Source organism: Delphinus delphis, chromosome 7, assembly GCF_949987515.2.
Source record: "Delphinus delphis chromosome 7, mDelDel1.2, whole genome shotgun sequence".
NCBI lineage: Eukaryota > Metazoa > Chordata > Mammalia > Artiodactyla > Delphinidae > Delphinus > Delphinus delphis.
Genome location: NC_082689.1, coordinates 66,620,062 through 66,646,919, shown reverse-complemented (window position 1 = coordinate 66,646,919; position 26,858 = coordinate 66,620,062). Strand labels below are relative to the sequence as shown.

Genomic DNA, 26,858 nt, shown 5'->3' with positions numbered 1-26,858 from the left:
GGTGTGGAAGAAGATGAAGCAGGAAGACTGGGTGGAGATAATTCCTGAAAGGCTCTGTAAGCAAGGGTAAAGCATTGAGGCCCACTGGATGTTTTGAAGCAGTGGTCATATTTTTGAGTCAGAAAGACACTACAGCAGATCTGCAGAGGATGAATCTGGAGAGGAGCCACCAGTTAGAGGCTGGGCTCCTCTGCAGCTGAACTGACCACATAGTGAATGGAAGACAATTTAAAAATGATCTAACTCCGTCATGACTATGAGTGTCCTGGTTATTTGGATGTAAAACAGACAGAACCTCAGAATGGAGAAAGGTGAGAGCTGAGGAATACTTATCTTCTTTTTCTGTTGGTTGAAGTTATCTATGATGACACCAATGAATAGATTCAGAGTGAAGAATGACCCAAAGATGATAAAGATGACAAAGTATAAGTACATATACAGATTTTCTTCATATACAGGCTGAAGTTTAACCTAAATAATATTGAAAATATTAAATAATATTTAAAAACACAATAAATACTTGAGCTAAATTAAAAATTTGGTGAGTGTTGTTGCTTATTATAGAGTTATTTTTGCCTTGACCTGAGATACTGTTCTGCAAAAGCAATTCTTTTCTCAAGTTAGTATGACCTAATATAATGAAAATTTGTAATTTTACGATTGTTCTTAAATCTATTTTCCCATTGTGGCTTACCTGTACCTATTCTTTAGAGTAAGTAGCAGTGGTATAAACAAGGCAAACATTTTGAACCTGTTATTAGTCTTACTATAATTTTTTTTGCAATATTTTCTCCTTGGGTTTGTAAATGCTAGCTCTTGGAGATAAGGCTTTAATAACAGAACATCAAATTCTAAGAGGAAAATTCAGCATAAACAGATATGTTCTGAGGAACTATTTTTATTCCTATTTTCTAAATTGAGTTTCCCTGAAACTTGCTTGCTTTTATCATGATATTTTTGGAAGCTGCTTCACAGACTCTGGTTTATCATACTCTCCAGGGGTAGGGAGAGACAAATTACTTGCCCACTGAGCAGCTTTCCCAATCTTAAGAGTCTCATTTACTGGACCAATCTGATTCTTCTAATCCATGCAGTTAGATATCCTTTCATATTAGATCTATAATAGACATATGTTAACCAAAATATCATTTATATTGAAGTGAATTGGCTTAAAAAGAGAATTTATATATGCAGTTATAAATGTTCTGATTGCTTCTAATATAAAATTCTGGGCCTTTCAGTTAAATTATCACTATGGAAAAATCTAGTAGCTATAAATAGTATCTGAGTGAAACTTACATCTCGTGAATCAACAGCTGCATACATAATATCCATCCAGCCTTTAAATGTGGCCTGTAAACAACATATATTTGAATTCTGCATAAAAACCTAATCCAAGAATACGCATTTTAACATGAAAATATGATAGTGTTATTAAATATAACTTTTTGTACAATATTATGAAATATTCTACAAAGAGATTGAAATGGATTGAATGAAGAAATGAAATTGAAATAGAACAAGATTTTATTTCAAAACTGGAACTCTTTTTCTTTGTTTGTCTTGGAAGGTATTTTGTTTTTTTCTACACTAACATGTAACTAGGTGAAACTCTCATCTCAGTCTCAAATCCCTTTCAAAAGGTAAGCTCTATGATTCAAACCTCTTGTGTCTTTAAACACTCAACTGTTTTCATTAAATTCTTGATTAGTTAATATACTGTCAGTTAAGTCAAAATAATTAAATATTACACATTTTGAAACCCACTCCATAAGATTTGCATTTCCACACATAGTAGAACTATACTCCTTAGATCTTGGTACAATTATCTGTACATTAATCTGTACATTATCTGTATCTGTGTGTTAATTAATTAATACTTAGATTAATACATAGATTAATAATCTATACATTTAATTAATCACTACAATAGATACGTTATTATTTTAATACATATAATTGCTTCTTTGGCATTTATTGCTACAGAAAATTAAAAATGGTAATAGCACAATAACACTCAATAATAGAGTAAGAAAAGACAGGAAGCAGAAATATAAAATCACATTAAAACATATTAACAACTGAACACTGGGGAAAATACATTTTAAAATCACTGCAAAACATCTTCTTTAGTCAAGTCACGCTAATAGTACAGGTGTTATCATCAACTACTTTCGTGCTATGAGATATTAATCACTCAAAGAACATCAGAGAAATGATTTTACTTGAAACATTTTGAAAACGTATTCAAAACTCATACAGTAGGCACTTACCACTTGAAGCAATGCGAGATAGCCAGCGCCAACATTATCAAAGTTTACTTTCACATTTTTCCACCGAGCTTTCTTGCCAAGAGCCTGACAATCACTCAAATTGTTAACTTCACTAACTTCAAACATGTTACCAGTTGTCGTGTTTACACAGTGGTAGAACTTGCCAGCAAACAAATTCACACCCATGATGCTAAAGATCAGCCAGAAGATGAGACAAACCAACAGCACGTTCATGATAGAGGGAATTGCTCCAACAAGAGCATTCACAACCACCTAGAAGAGGAGATAAGGATAAGGCAGCTTACAAATTGTTAAAATGGAAACCATTTCTTCCATTATTTATTCAATATAAAATGGGTGTGAAACGAGTTAAATAAAAATCTAGGTGGACAAGTTTGTTTCTTCTGATATTTTCTAGGACATATTCGGTAGGGGAAAACAAACAGTGACACACTAAAGAGCTAAAGGATTTAAAGAAAGCAAAATATGCCAAAGTGTGAAAAGAAATAAACAAAAACCTGATATAGTAAGATGGAGTCAGAAAATGTTTGTATGCTGGGGAAAAAAAGAAAAAAAAAAGATGTATTAAATACCAACAAGAAATAATCATCATTCAACAATACATGTTAACTTTCAGGTGTGTTCATGAATGATTGATTGAAAACATGGTTAAACAAACCCATTACAAATAAAGTATTAATAATGCCTTAAATCTGTATCACCAGATCAAGTTAACTTTTGATGAAGTTGAAGAATGGTATAAGGAATTTACAAGGTCCTTTTTCCCCATATTGATAATTCCTAATTTTAAAAAAGTATATTAAATTAGGAAATGAGATGGAATTTATCTCTGGACATAAATTACTGAATGTATTCCCATTATTATTGATCCAAATCTCTTAAATGTTCACTTCAGGGCACATGTTACTTCACCAACCCAGGCCAACCTATTTCATGAAGGAGAAATTCAGTCATCTTTCCTCTAAATTCAGAAGAGATTAATGTGTATTTTCAAATCTCTAGTGATTTGTATCTTTTCTTATCTAATTAATCTAGCTCATACTGGGACTATTTTGTTAGGCACTTATATTAAATGAAACGATTGTTTTATTTTAAAATACTGAAACATTATTTTAGAAATCAACACCAAAGAATTAATATCAAAACCTGAAATCCAAAATTGTAAAAATTTCTTATGCTACTTGAATCTTATTTCATTTAGAAATTGTCATATATATTATACTGAAACCAGGTTGTCTTGGCTCTAAAATGTGTGTAAAATGACCTCCCACAAGTTCTCTTATCATCAAATAAATGCATGCCTTTTACCATATTTTATACCTAGAATGTTAATTCTGCCATATGACAAAATTAAAAATGCCAAACTAGAATAGTTTTCAGATTAGAGTAAACTTGGAAGTTTTCTATTTTGTTCAATTGCTGTCTCCCCTCAAAAATGGATTATTCGGGCTTCCCTTGTGGTGCAGTGATTGAGAGTCCGCCTGCCGATGCAGGGGACACAGGTTCGTGCCCCGGTCCGGGAAGATCCCACATGCCACGGAGCGGCTGGGCCCGTGAGCCATGGCCGCTGAGCCTGTGCGTCCGGAGCCTGTGCTCCACAATGGGAGAGGCCACAACAGTGAGAGGCCCACATACCGCAAAAAAAAAAAAAGAATTATTCATATGAAACCATGCAGCCAGATGAAGGCTTAAATAATGTGAATGATGGTAAAAGATTGATGTGGAAAAAACTTGAAATTACATAATCATTTTTATTAACTTTATCTTGTCTTGTGACTTTATCAAGTAGCAATGAAAGAAACTTATAATGTAAAAGCAAGTATTTCTTTGCTTACAGTGCATCTGGAGAGTGGTTTCATTCTTCCTGGTGAGTGAATCTCAAAGTCAAAACTGAAGTGTTTTTATCACTTAAACAAACCACCTCCTAACATAAAAGCCCCATGGCATAGAAGAAATTCAGTATCCATGTGCATTTGCAAGCTGGATTAAACAAAGCTGGCCTTTGTGCTAAATAGTATTTTGAGGGGCGTGACAAGTAGATGTGTATATAAGTGTGTACTTTATGTTTAGATGCATAAAATATACACTAAGGAAGAGAGCTGGAGAGGAAAATACAAGTGCTAATGGAAAAAGTGAACCTCATTCAGAATGCTCACTTAAAAGGGAGATCTGTGAAACAAACCCCAGGGGTTGCCTTCAATACTTAGTTAATTATCCTAACCCCTACTTTGGTTGCTTAGGATATATAGATTTTGTCAGAGGCTACAATTTAGTGTTGTTTTCTTGTACAACAACTTTTATTACTGATATTAATTGAAGAAGTAGAGCACACAAAAACCATTCTATCTTTCATTCATTACTGGTAATTGTTTAGAAATCAAACTACCTACTGAGAGGAAGAAAAATCTCCTCCTAGGATGAATGTCAGTAGTAAATAATTATAAAATGCATAAGCAATGAAAAGAAATAAATGGCAACACATAGGTTTTACTTGTTGTGGAAATATCCTTGAACTGTCACCAGAAGACTTGGATTCTAGTTCTAGTTCTGCCACAAACAATTTTTGAGGGCCTATTTTAGTTTCAGGAGGCTAGGCTCAGTGATCCTTAGGATTTCTGCTTTGAAATTTTGTAATTCTATGAAATAAATATCAGAAGAGTATGGCAGCCCTCTGTATCTAAATCATTACCTACACTTAATTTTTTTCAACAACGCGTTTTATTTAATTAATTAATTTTTTGGCCGCGCTGTGTGGCATGTGGGATCCCATGTGACCAGGGATTGAACCTGTGCCCCCTGCGTTGGGACCTGGAGTCTTAACCACTGGACTGCCAGGGAAATCCTTACATTTAATTTTGACATGAATCATCAGAGAACCTGTATTTTTCTTACCCTCATGCCTTCAAACCGGGATAAAGCCCTCAGTGGTCTTAAAGCTCTTAATGTCCGTAGGGATTTGATGGCACCAAGTTCTGAGTAACCGAGAGCATTGGCTACCAAGCTAACCAAAGAAACCTAAAGAAGAAACAAATATCAATCAGTCCACCAAGAATATATCTATTCTTTAGTGCCGACCAAATAAAAATTCAGACATACCTTGGCAGCCTTCATATTCCACATAGTGCGATCATCTTACATTGCCAGCCTCATATCATATTATTGCTTTTCTTATCAGTGAAACTGGAGTCTTTGCCCATTTATATAAACATCTGTAAACCCGTCCAGTTAGATATTTTACCCATGGAGCCCTTTTCAACCTGTGCATACACCACTGATGATTTGGGATTTGATTCAAAAGCCATGTGCTCCACGGATCTGTGCTTAATATCATTGATTAGAAATCATGCTTTGCTTCCAAATTTATGTAATATCTTGGTTATGTGTATTGGAGGCATTGACCATGTAATAGAGTCAATACGTTAGATATCTTCTCTCCCCTTCCAGGTCACATTAACTTTTTATGGGCTGAGATGAAGCATTTTTCTTTTAACGTTCCTAATAATGTCTGGTTGAATATGTTTTAGTCAATATATGTTGGATAAATAAAAAAAGAATAAAATATAACCTGGAAAAACATTTTATCAGACCACATAGTTTCATAGTAATGAAAAATATTTTATCTAAACTACTGGACTTACAATTTAAAATATAGTACCTCTCATTCAGAATGATAATACATTTTTCTGATATTTACACAAATGCTAAATTTTACTTAGATATATGAAAGGTTAAAGAAGACATGTCTCTTTTGGGAGGAAGAGACTTTATTTGCTTTTATTTTCTTTCAATATAATAACATTTATTGAAAATTTACTATATGTTAGGTTCTGTTCTGAGTGTCTTACATGTATAAATCTCAAGAAGTAGGTACTATTACTTTTGCCTTTTCACCAGTGAGGAAGTTGAGTTTCCCCCACACTCCCCCCTTCAAAAAAAAAAAAAGATGTACAGGTAGAAAGAGGTGAAGTTAGAATCCAAGTGATCTGACTTCAAAACCATATCTCAGCCTTTTTCCTCCATTATCAAAAATTCATCCTTAATCTGAACCACGGAACACAGAAAATGACTTGTATGATTATCTTCTCAATTCTTGCAAGGATTTTATATTACTAGTCCTCTTCTTGATGCATCGGAGAGAGGTTAATTTACTACATCCACTGGATGGCTTAAGGGTCATGGTGTAAAGGTGACACCAAAACCAGAACTGAGACTTTACAGGCAAATGGAGCCACTGTCCCCTCATTATTTAATTTAACATACATTTCGCAGAATTGAACAGAAAAATAAATGACTTGAATGTTAAACTTCACTAGTGGCAGTATAATTTATTGAGCTATTCATTTCTGTCTAGTGTTTGCTGCTACAGAAGAGTGGAAAGATGGGGAAAGTTATTATCAGAGAATGCACAGGCTTGTATATTCTGGGCTCATTTGCCTCCGGAAGCATTCACAGCTTTAAGTTTCTGGAGCTGCTTTCTGAAGACTTCCCTCATCTTCCCAACCAAGTCCTGAGACTTGGGCATTTAAAGGAAAGTGGCTGCAAATTTCTCAAGACCCTGATGTAAGGAAGCTCACGCTTTGAAAGGAAAAGAAAGGTAATGGTCAGAACCAGGAGGTTCTGGAAGAATAGCAGTTTTGGGTTCAAATCTGAGAGGTACCACTTGCACACTGGGGCGGCTCTGTGTGTTGCTAGAGAAGCTGCATTTTAGTGAACTGCCCTCTTTTAATGGACTTCATGTCATTTTGTGTAGGACAAAAACTCATTGAGTTAAGTATTGTGAAAAACTTAATATGCTTTAAAGGCAATTTTGAAATAAATAATTTTAAAGATTTTCAACATACTTAAAATTGGAAGATGATGCCTTATGTTGGTAGGGTGCTTTAAAACTTACAGTGATCTTTTTCACTCATTATCTGTGTCTGAGAGTAGTCAAATGACTAGTCCAAGAAAAGGTAGCAAGGGGCAAGCACATAACTGGAATTTCTGTTTTCAAGTCCAGTGTGTTTCCCATCTCAGCAACTTTGTCCTTGACCTTTCAATACACAATGTTTTAATCTTAGTCTCTTATGCTAAACACAAAAGGCATTCTTCCTAATGTGTGCAAAGTGTAACAGAAACTCTTTGCCAAAAACTGAATTTTTAGTACAAATTTACATGATTCTAGATACCTTACTACCCAGAAAATATATGAAACCACAGGGGGTGGTTTAGTTGTCATCCACACCCTTCCACAGTCCTGTGGCAGCTGAGATTGAGAAGGAAGGGAATAATGCAGGAGGGAGTTGACGGTTCTGAAGAAGACCCTGGAAGTCCTGTGATTGTTTAATGAACTAAGTGATATGAATTTATTTCCCTTAAAATGGCTAAAGATAATTTTTTAAATTCAGTATAAGCAGTTAAAACATTAAAACCATATGATCACCTCCATACATCGAGATGATACATTTCATTGCAAAGCCTTGCTTAATTTTTGATGGAGAAATTTAGAAGCATTCTCATTAAAACCAGAAATAAAAAAATATGTCCACTATCAACATTATTATTTAACACTTTCTGGAAAAAGAAATAAGAGCTATAACAATTAGAAAAGTGGAAGAAGCCATTATTTACATATATGTTATTTTTGACCTCAAAAAATCAGGGGAATAAAGTGAAAAACTATTGTAAACAATAATATAATTATTTTCGGTTGTAATATATTTTTTTCATATTAATTTTTTAAAGTTTATGTGTGTCTTTTGAAACTACACAAACTTTAAAATATTAACAAGGAAAAATAAAAGTATAAGAATAATCTAAAATATTGTTCCAAGAAGAAGAGCAATCAGAAAGGACAAATTCCACCTGATATTAAAGCTAATTATAGATCTACAATAATTAAAGCTGTCATATTAGTAGACAAAGAAGTGAATTAAACAAACCCAAATTAGACGCAAGGCATACTGGCATACCAAGATTTAGCACATAGAAAAGGGTAGCATTTTAAATGAGAGGTGAAAGAAACAACTAAAATGAGAAGCCATTTTGAGGAAGACAGAATTGGAGTCTCACCTCACACCTTACACCAAAATAAGTTCCAGACTGATCAAAAGTTCAAACATAAAAATGGATGAAGAAACAAAACTCAAACAGTAAAGCTGAGGGAAAAAGCATGACAAAATGTTTTAATAATCTTTAAAGCAAATGGTCTTCTAAGCATGAGAAAAACCAAAAAGGGAGAAAAAGGCTGATAAATTTGACTAAACCAATATGAAAACATTTTCACATGACAAAAAAAAAGCTCAAGAGACAAAAGCCCAAATCAGCAAAATAGTCATATCACATGTGACAAAATAGTAAATTTCCTTAATGTAAAAGGAGGTCCTACAAATCAGTAACAAAAAGGTCATTAACCAAATAGTATGACATACAAATTCCCTCTAAACTTTCATTTTAATATATTTGTTTGAACAACATATTTATTTATACTCCTTATTGAAATTTAACTCGAAGGAAAGCAAAAGAATACAAAGAGAATGCAAGAGACAAGAAGGAAGAGAGTTTTAAAAAAATTCTGGAGTTTGAAAAAATGAAGCACACCGGAATGATTACTTTCTCAGCAGAGCAAAAGCAGCAGCAGAAACCCAAGTTCCTGAAGAAGTAAGTCAAATTGTTCCAATGGACTCTGAAAATTTCTGGACATGGAGGCCCTGTGTTCTTCTAAAACAGGCGGTAATGGATGGCATTGAAAACAGAATCGATTCAAAGTCTCTGTATAGGGAAGCTGGACATTCTTGAGTCCCTTCACCCACCCTTCTCCAGCCCTGCCAGAGAGCAGAATGGAGTAATACTCCTTCATGACTTACAAAGTAAAATCTGTATTTGTTACAGAGGTCAGAACGTAGCAACAATAATCCACATTGTGGTTGGGTTTCCTTGTGAGACCACAAAAGCCTCTTTAATACATCATGCAATGGAGGGTTTTCCATTAATAGTACCATAGGGTTTAAATAGCATGTAGACTAACTCAGTATTTCCTAGAGAAGGGCACCTGGAGTTTCAGATTGCTAAGTGCATACCTCCTTCCTTCTACTCCAGAACAGTCGGCTAAGCAGCTTCTAAAATGGGGCTCAGGTGATGGTGAGGGAACAGGTACAAATCTTCCATGGAAGTGGTGGCAGAGGGCTCTTAACGAAGATGGGAGGTTGAGGATACTGGAGATGGCAGGGTTTGATCAGCTGGGATGGGTAACGTTTATAGTAGGAATAGAGTGAAGACCATCCAGTGTCTGAGAAGTGAAGAGCAGTTCGTATGCAATGTCAGTCAGGAATGAAAGTCCTTACACTTTTATGTAACGGAAGTCTGTAACTCAAGCCTGCCTCTTTGCTTTTGACATTCTCCTACTTTTATCTTAGGCTTTTATAGTTTATTTATTTGTCTATAACTTTTTACATGATTAGAAAATTCATAATGCTCACCAGACATGTAAAAGTGAGCATCTTGGTAATTATGGTATTTGTGGCAGAGGGAAACTGGAGATAATCTAAGTGCTCATTCCTGGGGAATGGATGAGTAAATTCTGGTGGTGCATCGCTGGGGACTGCACTGTGGCATGTAGACACCATGGGTTCCATAGGAATTTCATTGAAATATTGCAAACACCATTTTTAAATAAATGAGGACTTTGAATCAGGTGATTTCTAAGTTTACTTCCTTGCCTGGAATTCCATAATTCAGTAATTTCAAGATGATTAAAGCAATATAATGCTATATGTTATTCATGTTGAGAAGATAAATCACAGTATCTTTACTAATGGAGGCATCATCTTTAATCAAGTATTCTACTGGTAAAATACTGGTAAAAGTGCTAGTCTGATTGATAGTGAGCATGATTACTTATGGGGTATATAATTGTGAATCTGTTCTTAGGTTTAATTATTGTTTTTTTCTAGGAAAATAGGAATTGTTTTTGACATTTTACTTAATGAACATATGTTATATAGTCACTTAATAGCTAAGTAATTACTCCGTGTCTCAGTTTCCTCATCTACAAAATTGGGATCATAACAGTGGATACCTCAGTGGTTGTTGTGATGATTAAATTAATTAAAGCAAAGGTTAATCATTATTAATATTATACATGAGAGCCCTTATCTGCCTTCAGTGTCACTGCTTGGAATCTTAGCAGTGATGAGCTGGTACGATATCCCATGGGAAGGCTTTTAGAAAAAGAAAGAGACATGTGGATCTTCCTAAGGGAGATATTTAACGAGGTCATGACTAGAGAGGCAGGGAGAACATTTATAAAGCAGCTCAGTGCTTTGTGACCACCTAGAGGGGTGGGATAGGGAGGGTGGGAGGGAGACGCAAGAGGGAAGACATATGGGGATATATGTATATATATCTCTGATTCACTTTGCTATAAAGCAGAAACTAACACACCATTTTAAAGCAATTATACCCCAATAAAGATGTTAAAAGAAATAAAAGCCATTGCTTGGTCTAGTTAGTCACTGTGATGTTGGTGTGTTGTTGAAGAGGAGGGTCCAGACCTCCAATTCATTTTTTAGTTGGTAATTTGAAGTAGAATTTGCTGATTGATTGACTGTGAGGGGTGAAAGAAAGGGAGAGGCTGAAGATGACATTTAGCTTAGCTTCATAAATATACCACTACCAGACTAAACAGGACATTCAGGAAGAAATGCATGACTGGAGGGAAAAAGTAATGAATGTACTCAGTCAGGAGGAGGATCAGTAGAATTATCTAGGAAGCAATTAGAAATGTGAATTGGGGTTAAGGGAAGACCAGTATTGGCTAAAAGTCATAATCTTTTAAAAACTGGAATATAGAATTTATGCTATTAAATTAACAGGATTATCTCTTTAAACATAGCCAGTGAAAAATTTTTCTTATTAATAAATTGATAATGCTAAAAGAATTAAATTCTTCCTGAAAAGGAACAAAGTGAGTCATTCCTATTAGGAGACATTTGTAGAAAAAGCCAAAGCACATACTAGACTGTTGACATGGAAGTATGTTTGAAGAGAGATCAGAAATTGATATGAAATGACAATAATTTATAGCTATTCAGTTCCTTTACCTCAAAGTTTTTAAGTTAATCAAATATTTCCACAAGAGCTCCAGGTGAAATTCAAGGCAGGTGTGTACATATTAGCAAGGCATCTTATTGTTTTCATTCACCACCACCAAAGGCAGCCACCTTCAGAGTGTAATGTGGGAACTCTTTGACTAGTGCAACATGACATTTTACGTATATCTGTGCTCTGTTGAAAAATATGGGGCAAAGAAAGAGCACAGTGCTAGACAGAGGTACCTCTGACCTAATAGCTGTGTGACATCTCTAAACCTCATTTTATCAGTAGCAAAATAGAGATAAAAATAAGAATTACATCACAGGATTGTTGTGAGGATTAATAAATACTGTATAATTAAAAAGAGATACTGATAATGAGGTTGGTAATGTAGGGGTTAGGAAGCACAGTCATTAGAGCCAGACTCCTTGGTTACAAAATCCAGCTTAGCCTCTTCCTTATTTACTGTGTTTACAAGTAACAACTTTTCTTTGTCTTAGTTTCCCCATCTGCAAAATGAGAATAATTATGGTTTCTAACTCATAGAGTTTTGAAGATTAGATGAATTAACATGTAAAGTGATTTTAGCAGCAGTTGTACACAGTAAGCATTAAATCAGGGTTACCAATTTTCTTTATTATTATTAGGTAAGGCTCTGAATTAGTGCTGTTCCCACAGTAAGTGTTCAGGACTAGGCATCTTATTGTGGCTACTAATATTAATAACAATTCTGGCTTCATTATTGAGGATGCTGATATGTCAAAAATAAATGTCAAGAACAGCCAGGATCACCTGATTCTAGAGGTTGATGGCAATTGTAAATACATACTAGAATCAGAAAATGTCCCTATTCTGCTTTTGTTCACTTCAGCAGAGCAGCTGATGAGGATTCTAAGGAGCCCTTGAGCAAGCAGGATGTCTGAGTAGCAGACATCAAGCATCTCATTTCAACCACATCAGCAACCTGTGCTGTCTCTAAAGTGGAAATCACTTGTGGACAATAAATATTTCATGATGGTTGAATCTTTACCAAGAGTGTGTTTTGGAAACATTAGCACCTTAGGATAATTTAGAACCAAATTTGAAGTTGTCATGATAGATGCTCAATGAATTTTCTTAGGGATGACACTTATGCAAAAATCCATAAGGACCGCAAGAAATGTGATTTTTTTTCAATAAATTATGATCACATGTTTAATTCATTCTATGGATAATAATAGCATCTAAAGTATAGCTTGTATAGTTATAATACAGGATAGTTTGGTTTTCATATGAATATAGTATATTTGCCTTTGGATAGGAGAAAATAATTATACAGAGTTAGAAAAAGTGGTCCATCTAGTGTGCGATTCTGACAACAAAGGCATGGGTTAAGTTGTCCTACTTGATTCCAACCTGAATTATCATACTTGCTGTCTCTATCTCTTTGCCTCCATTCTTCCTCAATCTTACCAATATTTCTAGTACTTTATCCCCATACTTCCATGAGACATCTCTTAACTATGACAGCAATGACGTCCATTCTGCCAAATCTAAGTGTCATTTCTCAGTATTCCTGTCACTTGACCTCCTTGCAGCCTTTTGATCACCTCTCCTTTGGAAAAATTGATCACCTCTCCTTTGGAAAAACCCAACTATCCTCCTCTGGGCTTCTGTGATACCATGTATATTTTGTTTTCCTTTTTCTTCTAATTGCTACTTCTCAATCTAATTTACTGGTTCCTTCTCTTTTGCCCAACTTCTAAATGTTGAAGTGTCTCCAGAGTTTGGTCTGGGCTCTTTTGTTTGTCAGCTTGCATTCTCTCCCTAAGTGAGCTAATCCAGGTTCATGATTTCAAATGTCATCTCTTTCCTGCTGCAAGTCAGACAGGTCTTGTTATTGGCAATGTTCCTGTGACTGTTCACCTCAGGGTAATCAGATTCAGAACAGGGCTTCTACACCTATCTCTTTGCATGGTAAATATTTCATTAGCTACTGAGATATCTAACTACTGATTTAAGAATGGAAATACATTTTATTGTCTCTGTGGGTTTGTGGCTGAATGAATACAGTGAATAGGTTATTTTAACATTATTTAGTAACATACACTCTAGTAAGGGATTAGAGTACAATTCTGACAATTCCTGGCCCCAAATATGTCTTGATTTTGCCTCCTGGAGATATTTTTTTTCAATTGAACTGTTAATAAGCTAGATCTGTCAATTAACAGATTTTTAACTATTCCTTACCTTGAGATACTTAATTTTCAGAAAAAGAAGAGCTATTTGCTTGTGGCCTAGAACAACTCTCTCTGTGTTTTCTCTTACCACTGTCCACATTTTTAGGACCTTTTCTACTGCTTTCCCTTGAGACTTACCTCATTTTTGCATTTTTTTGTAGTTTTTTAAAAAGATAATTGCATAATTGTGTCAGAATTAGTGAAACTAGGGTCTAATTAAAGTCAAGGTTTTAATTATAGAAATATATGAAATGTCAAACTTGCCTCTTTTAAGAATAATTTCATAAAAATCACTTAGGATACTTACATCGACAATCAAGAAATCTAGCCAGCACCAGGCATTAGTGAAATAGGTTTGAAATCCATAAGCTACCCATTTGAGAAGCATTTCCAGGATGAATATATAAGTGAAGACCTTGTCAGCATATTCTAGCATGGTTTTGATAGTTTTTCGTTGTTCAATGTATATATCTTCAAAAGCCTGTGAATCAAGAATGCTTTTATTTTATTTGAATGGCTTGCCTCCACCCAAATACTTGATAAAATTCTTAGTAGAATGCTTGGCACAAAGCACTAATTTGATAAATATTGGCTAGTATCAGACAAATGTGGAACCAGATGAAATCTAAAGACTAAAACTAATGGAAAATGTTGGCAAGAAAACGTCAGTATCTTTACTGATTTAGTTTGGGCTTTCTTCTCTGCCTCTCACCCCAAAATCTGTATCTCAATTACTTCTACAAAGACATGCTCTTAGAGAAGTAATATGAACTCAGAAAATATCTAGAAGTTCTGTTAACGAGGGATAGACTCGGCCTATTCCAACCTTACTTTCATCAATTCTCTGAATGATCTGGCTCATTTTGAAAGAATAAATTGATTAGACATAAAAAAATACACTTTTAGTCCATAAATATTACTATGATTATTTGGGAGAACTGGATGGGATTTGACATGGAAGGTAATGTAGTTACAGAATGTCCCTGGAAATGGTTGTCTCAGTAAGGAAAACATCTGTTAGAAAAGCACCAGACGAGAAATTCCATCTGGCTGCTCATGGTTCTAATTTATTCTGTAATGAATTTTGCATAGTTAAACCCTGGGTGCCAAGCTCTGCAAGGTACAAATACACCTCTTGTTTTGCTCCTTAAACTAAGTGTATGCTTCTGGTATTTTTGGAGATAAGCTGTTTCACTAGAACCTGATTCTTGCCAATAATGCGTTACACTTACCAAAGCACCACTACTGAGAAGGATCATGAAGACAATGAAAGTCTCAAACCAGTTGTGTTCAACAATGCTGTAGCAGGTTTTCCGCAGATTCCACCAGACTTTTCCTTTGCCTTCTTCTGTACTTACTTGACAGAATGGAAACTTTTTAATACATCCTAAAAGATAACATTAAATATAATAAATTAGAAATATATATTTCAATCTTAAATAGGAAGAAATAAACTTTGTTCCTCCCTCCCCAGTCCTAGTCTCAGATCATCATTTTATACAGCAACTGGCTACTTCATCCCTTAGTTATCTTCAGCATCCCTCCTGTATAGTGAATCATTCTCAGACTTACATATCAGCCAGCTACCTAGAATCAAAGAATTACTTTACCAAGAGCTGCTTGAGTATAAATGGTTCCATTCTTTAACCCTGCTTAGGATCTGTCTTTGCCTCAAGGCCAATCATGGACAAGAACATCTCTCAGGTTTGGGGAAAAACTGCATATTCAAATTGTTTATTCATTTTTTGATGTGATCCTGGATTTTTACACACTTCTTTTCACACAGAAAATTCCCCTGTCTCCCAAGGTATCATCCACTGTCAGTTTTCCCAAGCTATTTATTTTCAGCCTCAGTGCTTTTCTTAGTCACACCTATGACTCATCTTGTCAGTCAGTATCTCTCTTCCTTTGTCCTACCTCTCTTAGCTTTCATGTTATTTCTAAACTTCCATCCACTCTTCTGCTCTGAGTTACTACTTATGGGATTCAATCCAATCACACTGAATCAGCAAACCTTTATTGATTTGTGTGCTAGCCACTGTACTGGTCACTGTGAGAATAACCGCTGGTCTCCCTGACAAGGCTCTAGAGCACATCTATATCCCCAAACAGCTCTGGTCACAGCCCAAATTAACCACATTTGAAACTGTTAGAGATGGAGTGTAATTATTGCAGCATCTATAAATCAAATCACAACATTGCCAATGAGGTCTGAAGGGATTGCTTTATCAATAATGAGATGATGTTCCAGAATGCCATTTATCTTCTAGGGTTCACTTCTCCACATTCTGGAGGATGAAAAAAAGGACGTGTCAAATTATCTTAATTGTCCAGGCACAGTAGCTGCTATAGTATAATCAGGAAATACAGATAAATTAACTTTTTGGAAGAAAAGAGGAAAACAAAGATAAATATGCCTTCACCATTTCATTGAAATATTTCCTTCAAATGAGGTATATTTAGTCTCTGTAAGGAAAGAAGGGAGATTGCATTTAACCATATTAGAGCTTGTTTACCTTCAGTAAAACAAGCTTCTGGCTTAAGGTCTTCCTCGGGTTCAATTTCAGCTTGTTCACCTTCTCGGGGCAGAGCAACATCAACTGTACTTCCTTCAGATGAGCTGATTGCATTTAATTTCTGGAAACAAAATCGCATTGCAAAGATGTGATTTTTCTCCCCTTTTATTCAGCTAATTTGGAAATGCTCTGTGATGGTGTGAAAAAATGATGGTGGTAGTGATAGCATTTGACTCTGTTAACAGTACTGATAATTGTGTACTAATAATTTAACATACTTGAAGTCCTATTGTTTAAAACAGTGTAACTACTAAGTTGATTCAGACAAAAAATGGTTAGACAGCATTCAATGTGGGTGATTTGGAAGGGAGTGATTTTACTGATTAACTTGTTTATGATCTCTATTTGTCTATGGATGCCATATGAAAATAATTTAATACATCAACACTCAGGCCAAATCAAGAATAGTTTGATAAAAGTTTGGTATGCTGACATTCACTATTGATTATATTAATTAAAATGCTTCAAATCAAATTGTAATTTCCACTCTTCAATGGAAATTTTCAGAGGGCAAAGAACATTACCAGTTGTCTGTAACTACTGTCCATGTTTCTGTAATTTTAGAAAGGAAGAGTGGCACATTAACATTAGTCACAGTCATTATAGTTCAACTTTGAGCTATATTTTTCTCTGGCTTACATAATTTTCTTTTTACTTTACTAGCAGAAAAATGATAGATCTCTCTTTCTCTTTCCCTTTTTTGAACTGCTTAAATGAATTCAATACTTGCCAAAGAATTCTAAACGAAATGGAAATTTCTTCATAAATGACATTGTTCAAAATCTGTATAGACTTTCATTAGGAGCATATTCCGAATTCAACATGTGATCAGGCTGTGAATTTTTCCTTTAAAAAAATTATTGTGACATGCCACGTGGCTAGGAAGAGCCACTTTAGTGTTGCAAGAATAAATATCTAATAAGTACTCTGATACCACTTGGGATGACATTATGGATGTGCAATGCTTTATGAAAAGTGATGCAAAGATATGACATACAGCACAACCCAGGGAATGTAAAACTTTTAGAATGAAAGAACATGGACATGTTAATGGTTTCAAAGGCCCCATTAACTTTAGTAGCTGAGTGATAGGGTCACTCTGCCCTAACCCTCTGAAAGAGTTAATGTGTTACTGAAAAATACCTGGATAACTCCCTAAGCATCAGTCATATTGGAGGAAATTTGGCTCAAAATTCTTGATTTTTTGAAATCACCATGCAAATGTAGTTTAATACTTTATAACGTGAACATGGAAGAGTAGTGTCCAGATGATATTTTCTGTGGTATTACTTTGAGGGTGACGTTAACCATGTCCAATTAAATATATTATGAAAGTTACCCTAAGTCAAAATATAATTCTATAATAAAATGTCTCCTAGTCTGGAGTATGCTAAAGAGAGGCTAGGCCATCGATTATGGCCTATGGTTCTTAGGATCATTAGAGTACAAGAATTTTTACCATTAAAATCCTCTACTTTTTGGAGAGGTGGAAGGTAAAGACGTATTTTATTCTCTCAGGATTTTTCTGCTTCTTACAGCCAGAATATCTTTATTCTTTTAAGAAAATCCCAGGAAAGCTACTGCTGGATAGAATTGCAGCAGCCTCTGGTATAACCAAGAAAATACTAGATAATTCTTCCCTTCCAATTTCATTGGTGGTTTATGAGTTGGACACTCTGACATTTGATGAGTGGCAGCAATAATATCCACTGTATAAATAAAACCAGTAAGAAACCAAATTATTTTGAGGTTAGTTATAAAAAGCTTCATGTTTCTTCTTCCTTTTGGCCAATCCAAGCTGAATAATTTCTTCTGAGCCTGGTCACGATCCACCTTTTCCATGAAGCCTTTCTTTCTTATGATTTCTCCATGCTAAATTTTATAGAACGTTTTGCCCATAATACTTGTTTGCTTTGACCAAATAGTCTCATAAATATATATATATATAAATTATATATATACATAAAATTGTATATTTATGTACATATATACATATATATTAAAATGTACACACATACACAAATATACATCTATACACCAAAAGATTCAAGCATAGAATAGACACTAAATGGTTATGTTGAATTTATGAAAAATGAATAATTGAATGCATTTTGTTATTACTCTTATAGAGAGAATTATAGCGTTTAGATAATTTGATCTCTTCATTTTGATATGTAACTCAATTGTGGCCTTTGCAGAAGTCTGTTTAGTTGTATTAGAAAATGCATTTTCTTAATGAATAGGAATTATTAATGATATTTTAGTGATAAAAACACATATTTCCAAAATGTTTCTCTAAAATATTGGCAGACATTCAATAAAGAAATCTGAAGGAAGAAAGTTATAAGTATATATGTATACACACGCAAATACACATATACTTTTCCATTTGAAAACTTTAGAAAATATACTCACCCTTCACTTCTTATTTACCACTGTTAATACAGTTGTGAAATGTTCAATTTTTTGCATTATAATTCTCTGCCATGTATTACACAAGTGTCTTATATTTAAATACAAATATTTAAAGCAAATCCTTTACAGCACAAGTGATGGTAGCCATTAATCTGAATGGCAATTGTATCCACCATTTACCAAGTATCGACCTCTGGATGTATCTTTGTTATTGGTACTGTCTTTAGATTGTAAACTTTTGTGAATGTGTTTAGTATGTTAAAATACAAATAATTTCAATTTTCTAAATAGCTATGGAGGTAATGTACATTGTAAAGCAGAGAGGGTCCGTGTGTGAGTTAGTTTACCTCTATCTGCCTGGCATTATGAAGCATAGCATGTCTTTTGAAAACAGACAAGGAAAAAAACTCTGCATGTATTCTGCTCTTCTCAAATGAGCAGAACCAATTTTACATGCGGAATTGCTTCACCGTTATCCAGGAGTTTTTCTGATTATAAGGATAAGCTCATTAACGTTATGCTCTGCAAAACTCCTTAAGGAATGTTTAGACAGAGACTTGATGAATCAAGGTTTAAAAAATAGTTGGTAGGCTAGTGTTTCTGCCACTGAAAGTGTTTTGTGGGAGGCTCCTTTTCCTATGAAAGTTGGCATAAAGTTAATTCCTGCTAGTTGGAGAGTCAGGCTTATTCATGGTATAATCTTCATAGGCCACATTTTTGTCATAAGAAGGTACATATACTTTATCCTATGAAGTTATAAAAATATTGTATCAACTACATAAACATTTTAAAGTTGTGAATTTACCTACATTTATAAATTAAAGCTTAGACTGTGTTCTTATTAAGTTACAACAACTTACCAATTAAGATATACTGCCTGATAAGCTTTAGTCACTGGAAACATAAAGAATTTTACTACTGTATTTTAAAATTTTGAAATTTAGATCCTAGAAAACTACTTAAGCATTTAAAATTCTGTACATGGATATAATACTATCTTCATAATCTAAACATTTCTAATTCAACATTTTGGCATTCATACTCTGGTAGAGGGTAGTTTGTCATACATTTTGTCATAACCATACCAAAATGACTTCCAAATTTTATTTAAAAACACATAACTGATTTAAAAGCAGGTGACTGATGATAAATACAAAGAATAACTTACTTTCTTTAAATTGCCATAGCTGTGCTACTAAAATGATAAAAAAAAAAGATACCTGAAATGAAATTTTCCACATTAAGGAACTTGATGACTATACTAAATAACTAAAATTAATACTTGTTCTGAAGTAGTTATAAAAATGTAATTAGGTATATAGGCATAACAGTAGAAAGCTTCCATATAAAACCACATAGTACAAGCTCATTACTTGTTTTCTTGTACTGTTTTCTCCCTATCCGTCCAATATTTTATGGCACTTAAGGCTAGATTCTTCCATCCCTTGTAGAAACTACTGAGTCTACAGAGGGATGATGACTTATGCTCTACAAATGCACACTGGAAAGCAGGTTTGAAGATGCAACATTCTCCAGGCCTAATTCAGCCACAGGAAGCATGCCTGGCTGAAGCAGAAGCCCGGCGCAATGCTGTGGAAGCCGCACGCTGGTCCAAGAACCATGTTCTCAAAGACATGGTACCTGAATGTGAAGTTTTCAAGGTTAGCTGCAAATACTACTTGTAAGAAATGACAGAATCAGCACCCAGAAAGGCCATTTTCCCCTGATAACATGAACTTATATAGAAATCCCCCCTTATGGCGAATATTGCTCAATTTTTATCCAATTAAATAGTGAAATTTAACTTTCAGAAATGGAAGAGAATGTTAGCAACTGGCCTACTTCCACCGAAATGCGCTCACATTTCATTTATTTTCAGTCAGCTATCAAATATTTGACTCTCACAAACTGCTATATGATTCAAAAGGCAAAAATAAAAGATTCAGCCATTACAGACTGCCTTTAAAATCTAGCCATTTCTTTCAAAATTTCTGGGTTTTGTCTTGAAAGTAAAAGAAGAAAATCTTTTGGTTACACAATCTATCAGGGCCTTAGTCTGATCTTTTGGATATGTATATCCATATCTTGACTGATATTTCATTTGAAGGACAGGTAGCCACACAGTGAGGTCACTGGGCTGCATATCCAAGGCAGGAGGAACACGACTAAAACCAATAGCTCTTTTTTTCTGGACCACTTATTGAATGGTTAAAAATACAAACCATCTCTATTTAGTTTGGCCTTAACATATTTTAAATGTGTAACACCCCTGATGCACCTTTTATTTTAAAAGAGCCTTACTACGGACATAATATAGGAAACTGACAATAATTATATGGTAGTTGAAGAATAAGGTAAAAGGACATCCAGCAGGCAAAAGAAAAAACTGGTTTATGTTAAGAAGATAATACAAAATTTCCATCTAAACTTGCCTTAATTTTTATTTCAGCAGAAGTACACTGAAGCACCAAAACCTTTCTCTAAAGGTCGAGATAGGTTTAAAATGGCTATTCACACTCCCATCTGTGCCACATTCAGTTTCTCAGAGAGCATTTGGAAGACACTGAGAACGTAACAGAAATAGGAAGCTAGAGGTATTCTCCCATTGCTCTCCAGATTCTGAAAACGGAGCACAGGGCCTTTTCTAGAAGGGTACGTGCTTGGGACCTTAGTCAAGCATCATTTTCAAAGTTTCCATAACGACTTTGAAAAAGAGGGAATCCTGTTATAAACATGGTGTAAAAGATAATTTTCCAGTACCATTTAATTCTGCCCTGCTTGTGAAGAAAAAATAATCAGATTTTCTTCAATGACTAATAATCTTGTTTTACTCCTAAAACTAAAAAGTCATTTTAAGTAAAATTACATAAATCACCAGGGGCTGTATTTTAGAAAAATTTTTATTTATAATTTTATGTCTGAATTTGTTTCATTTTACAGCTAATTCTCAGTTATCCCTAAAGAAGAAGAGAGTATGTATAAATTAAACCTACAGACAAACCCCAAGCTCTAATTAGGTTTTTTTTTTTTTCACCAAAAGCCTTGAAAAGTGCTAATACTCATGAACTTTTCACTTTTGCTTTTTAATTTGCCTTCAAGAACACTCACTCTGGGGAATTCCCTGGTGGTCCAGTGGTTAAGACTCAGGCTTTCATTGCTGTGGACCCGGCTTTGATCCCTGGTCAGGGAACTAAGATCCCACAAGCCGTGTGGTGTGCCCAAAAACAAACAAGCAAGAACACTCACTCTGGCTGTGATTCCAGTAACAGGAGAAAGTTGAGTCAAGAGAATAAACTAAAGATTTATTTCATCCACAAACCTACAGCAATTTTTGGAGATATCCTTTATTCCTCATAAAACTATAATCAATAATTAATAATCCAAAGTAGGAAATTTTCCAAGTCTCTTTTTTGCCTGCTCAGTTTTGGGTAGAACATTTAGGGAGAAATTAATGTAGATCAGAGAAATTTAAAAAAATGGGTACACTGAACCAATTACTTAATATTAAGATGCAATGAACTTTTCCTACCCTGTATCATGATGCTTTTCATTTTTTAATTACAGTGATCATTTAGGGTTTGGCAGACACATGACTTAACAACTTCCCCAAACTACATGAAAATCCAAGATATGTAGTGCCCAAATGTATACAGACTATGGCCCTTCATATCCAAAATCTCATGATCACCTTGCTCTTTTTTTTTTAATGGAGGCTTTCCCCCAAAACATGAAAGTAAACATTTCTATCTGGAGCACATGAATTGGATGGGTTGAAAATTATATTCACAGATCTGAATATAATGATCTGAAAATGGCAACACTGTCAAACAAACCCTGTGAGGCTCATTTTGGTAATACAGTTTACTTATAAGGGCTGAATCAACAACAGCAAAAAGTTGTGGTCTTATTTTAATGAAATAAAAGCAGAAAAAAAATGCATCCTCTCAAGTTCTTAACTATTTTGAACTTTAAACATTTCTATCACGTTTTAAAATAGATATAAATCCTATAGAGCATGCAATTATTGCTTTTAAAAGCCTAAACAGACTAAACTGGAAAGTCATTAACAGAATCAAAAACGGTGTTGGGACTGCCCGTCTTGCCTGACCATGCTGTGATGTGTCACACGATTCAGCAGAGAGCAGCTGGGCACGTCTAGCACTTCCTTGCCATGGCAGGGGAAGGAACGTAGCTGAGTAGCATGCAGGCCAGTCAAAATTTATTTAGAAAGTGATTGTACGTGTACAACTTGCTTGGGTAACCTGGGTAAAAGTGGTGGCACGAGCCTCTGGCTGGTTAAAAAACACCAGAGTTTCATTCTTGAAGGCTCCAGCTTGATTTTACCCCTGTGAGAAGTAAGAATGGTAAGCAGTGAAGGTCACAGTATGATATTCCTAGATTGAGCTTTGGAATTTAACTTCAAATATGCTTCTTAAGAGCATTTATTCTATATCCTTCACCTGGGAAGACAATGAAAGCTTTCAAGAACTAAATTGTAAAAAATCCATAATTATATAAAAATGTCAAGAAATCATGTTTATATAAAAACAGAATTCTACATTATATCTTGTCATAAGATATATACAATCCCAAGGTTTTACAAAATAAAAGGATCACTATTTTGAAATTCATGCCTTCAATTTCCTTAAAATTTTTTTCATGCAAAACTGTATGTTCGTTTCCATACCAGTCTGTTTATGTTACTGGTGCATATAATAGATACACATATATAAAATATGTATTACATAATATAATAACAGCAATTCATATTTTTATCTCTAAAAACTTCTAGAGATCATTTCTCCCCAACTGTGGTATAGCTAGATATTTTGAAAATGAATGGAAGGAATAGAGCAGCTAGAGTTTTCAAATACTATCTAAATTAATTTACTGCCTCTTCTTAAAGCAGAAATGTGTTGCAAATTTTTTTTTCTTTTCTTTCTTCCTTTCTTTTGAAATGTATCATTCTGTTAGGTTTAACTTGTATGATTTTTCACTTTGTCAGCAAAGAGAAAGGATATTTTGTGTCCCCCAAAGCACAGCCCAATGTTCTTTATCTACTTGTGTTCAAAAAACTAAGAAGTGCGAACCGATATGCCACTTTATGGATACGTTATTTTTAATTTGTGTGTGTGTGTGTATGAGTGTGTGTGTGCAATAGCTAATAAAAAAAGAACAACCCAGCCAACATAAATGTGAATCTGATATGTGACCTGTGTTCAATGCCAGCAGTTTTCAGAAATTTCAGATCAAAACTGAACTTAGCTGGAATTTATTTAAATTTATTCTATAATGCTGATTTTTACTTTTATTTTTGAAAACAGTGTACAGTTGACCCTGGGGCGACACAGGTTTGAACTGTGCAGGTCCACTTACACACAGATTTTTTCCAATAGTAAATACTACAGCTACAGGATCCTCAGTTGGCTGAATTTGTAGATGTGGGAGTGCAGATACGAAATCATGTATATGGAGGGGCAACTGTAAATTATACTCGGATTTTCAACTGGATGTAGGGTTGACACCCCTAACTCCTGTGTTGTTCAAGGGTCAACTGTACTTTTAAACTTAGTGTGAGCATACGTGAGAATTGCCCTATTATTCTTTCAAGGTTTTTCTGGTACTAATTTAAAAAATCATCCACGTAAAACTTACTGCTGAATTTAATTTTACTGTGCAAAATAATTTGAAATTTTATCCTAGCTTTACAAAAGTTTTAATTTTATATTTACTTTTAAGTATTTTCCCTCTAATATATCTGTATACTTTAAACAATTTTATTACATTCTGTAATTGGATTCCATGTATCCAAAACTAGCTTGGAAGAGGACAGATGATTATTTAAAAAAATCACCCAACAAAGAATTTTTGTTCAGATAATAAAATGTTTTCAAGGACTTGAAAATGAAGACATTGTATCTCATTGTTCCAAGTTTATGATTTTTTAGTCATTAAAAAAAGGGACATGACAATGAGGTAGTATTCTCCTAAAGCAATAATTTGAAATATCTGTGGACATCATAGAGTTTTTTTTTTTTAACATCTTTATTGGAGTATAACTGCTTTACAATGTTGTGTTAATTTCTACTGTATAACAAAGTGAGTCTTTGAAGTATTCTGGAAACCAACTTTTTGGTAAAAAGAAATTAAGATATATCATTTCCATGAGTGCAGTGAGATGAAACCTATGATGTTAACATAGCAAATGTTTCTCTGCCTCTTTGGCTTTTCTATCTCTTCTTGACCCCAAGCTAGTCTTGTCCCGAGTCTTCCCTTATTTTCTCTTTGTAATTACTTCTTTAGGGAACTCCTCTATTTTCAAGGAATCAGATAATTATGAAATCTGCGTTATTAAATCTATTTTTAAACCCTGACTGCTCATTCAGTCTCTCGTTCTCACTATATCCCACTTCTAATTCAGTATGTCCCAATTGAATTCTTTCTCTTCCCCCATAAACCTGGTAACCTTCTTAAAAAGGCCATTTCAGACAGTTGCATCACCATTTTCCCAATTTCTCAGATTCTTTACTAGGTTGGTCAAAAGCCAGTTAGTCTCAGTTCCCATACTTATTACCGTAGCCCAGAATTCTGTCACCTCATTATTATCAAATGATTGTTACCACATTCCCCAAGATAACAGTTCTCACTCTAAACGGTTTTACTTATTGCTATCAAATTAATTTTCCTAAAACATCACTTTCCTATTGCTTTTCACCTGCTTAGCACCTTATTGACTATGCAGCCAATTCCAAGCTCCTTGACTTACTTCAGAGACTGTATAATCTGAAACTACCTTACTCACCCATACATATTTTTCCAGTCTTTTCAACCAATACTTTATACATGCTGATTATTTCACTGCTGCACCTTAATACTAAGCTCACTCTAACTCTGGCTTTTGTTTAGTAAGTTTCTGCTTTTTGCTCTCTGTTCATGTATTTGACCCACATTTTGAGGCCTACTTTAATTTTATCTCTTCCGTTTAACAATTTGCTATGTTCTTGCTGTTCTCAATACTTGTATAATCTTGTATTCAGTCCTACAGGATTAAACTTTTTAATAGGTTTTTAATAATTTTGTGAGTTAGTATTAGCTTCCTCAAAGATGCTGAGATTTCCCTGAAGGGGGTTATGTTATGAATCTCTCCTTTAACTCTTCCTTACCCTTAGTATCCAGCAGAGTGCTGAATTCACAAAAGTGCTCAATAAATGCCTGTTAATTAATTGATGATTTTCTTAAATAAATCTATGTCAAGTGATGGAAAATAAAATTAGAATTGAATTCTTATTTTACCAGAATGAGCAACACATAAATTAGAATTGAACTCTCTAAGTAGACTTTGAGTGGAATTTCGGAGAAAGAATGTTATACCTCATTTTGTGTGTATTTTTACCTTTTTCAAAATATTTTCAAATTTACCATTATAATATATCTCAGAAGCTCTGAAATGCCTGAAAAAAAGGATCGGGAGGCTATCAGTTGTGACACTGTCAGCTACTTAACTACTTATACAAATTCTGTTGACATATTACTAAAAAAGGAAAGTTCCAAAATATGCTCACAGAATCAGACATCATTTGTCTGATTCCTATGGTGTCGCTATTTATACCCTCATGCTAAAACCTGTCTTTTATAACCCTGTGCTAGACTTAACTTCCTACTTCCTACTGGTATATCAAAAGTCTATAAATAAGTAATAATAAAAAATTTAATCCTGTTCTGCACAATTGCAGAATTAATACCACTAAGCTACTATCATAGGATCCTGTGCATTTTAATCCTACAGGAGGAACAATTTCCTTTCTTTTCTTTTAAATAAGTAGTAATATGACAGTAAGAACAGCTTTCCAGTCTACAGTTTAACTGTAATCCTTAAGTAGAGTTTTTTTAAATAGTTCTTACTATTTCCAAGTTAATCTGGAAGGCCTTATAGATTTGCTCATCCTTGACTGGGCAAAATGTAATCAGTACTACTTTTAATTTCCTAATATGTGTAAAATTTTAAAAAATGAATAATACTCTTATCATAGGCAATAAAAGGTTTAGAGGAGAACAAAAAGTACACAAAACTTTCACATTAAAAAAAATCATAGCAAAACTTAATATATTATAGAAAGTAAGGAGATAACACTTTAACAATGATCAATAAAATATGGTTCATTGTTATTTTTTCTAAAGAGCATAATCGAATGTAGAATAGAATGTATTAAATAAAATCTGTTTTTTTGAAGGTCACATCTTTTAATCAGACTTTCAAACTATCAAGAAGATGAATATACTAA

The 26,858-nt window shown here is 34.2% G+C and overlaps 1 protein-coding gene across 1 annotated transcript in view; it reads right to left on the bottom strand.

Moving 5' to 3' along the window:
- The window catches only part of LOC132428592 (sodium channel protein type 3 subunit alpha-like), an 88,729-nt gene that overhangs the window by 5,177 nt on the left and 56,694 nt on the right, over positions 1 to 26,858 (bottom strand). The window contains exons 18-24 of the mRNA XM_060016659.1: positions 16,102 to 16,222; positions 14,818 to 14,972; positions 13,893 to 14,066; positions 5,187 to 5,309; positions 2,274 to 2,546; positions 1,300 to 1,353; positions 334 to 471 (exon numbers count right to left, since the gene is read on the bottom strand). Coding sequence (XP_059872642.1) covers positions 334 to 471; positions 1,300 to 1,353; positions 2,274 to 2,546; positions 5,187 to 5,309; positions 13,893 to 14,066; positions 14,818 to 14,972; positions 16,102 to 16,222 — 1,038 coding nt within the window. The remainder of the gene's footprint in view (positions 1 to 333; positions 472 to 1,299; positions 1,354 to 2,273; positions 2,547 to 5,186; positions 5,310 to 13,892; positions 14,067 to 14,817; positions 14,973 to 16,101; positions 16,223 to 26,858) is intronic.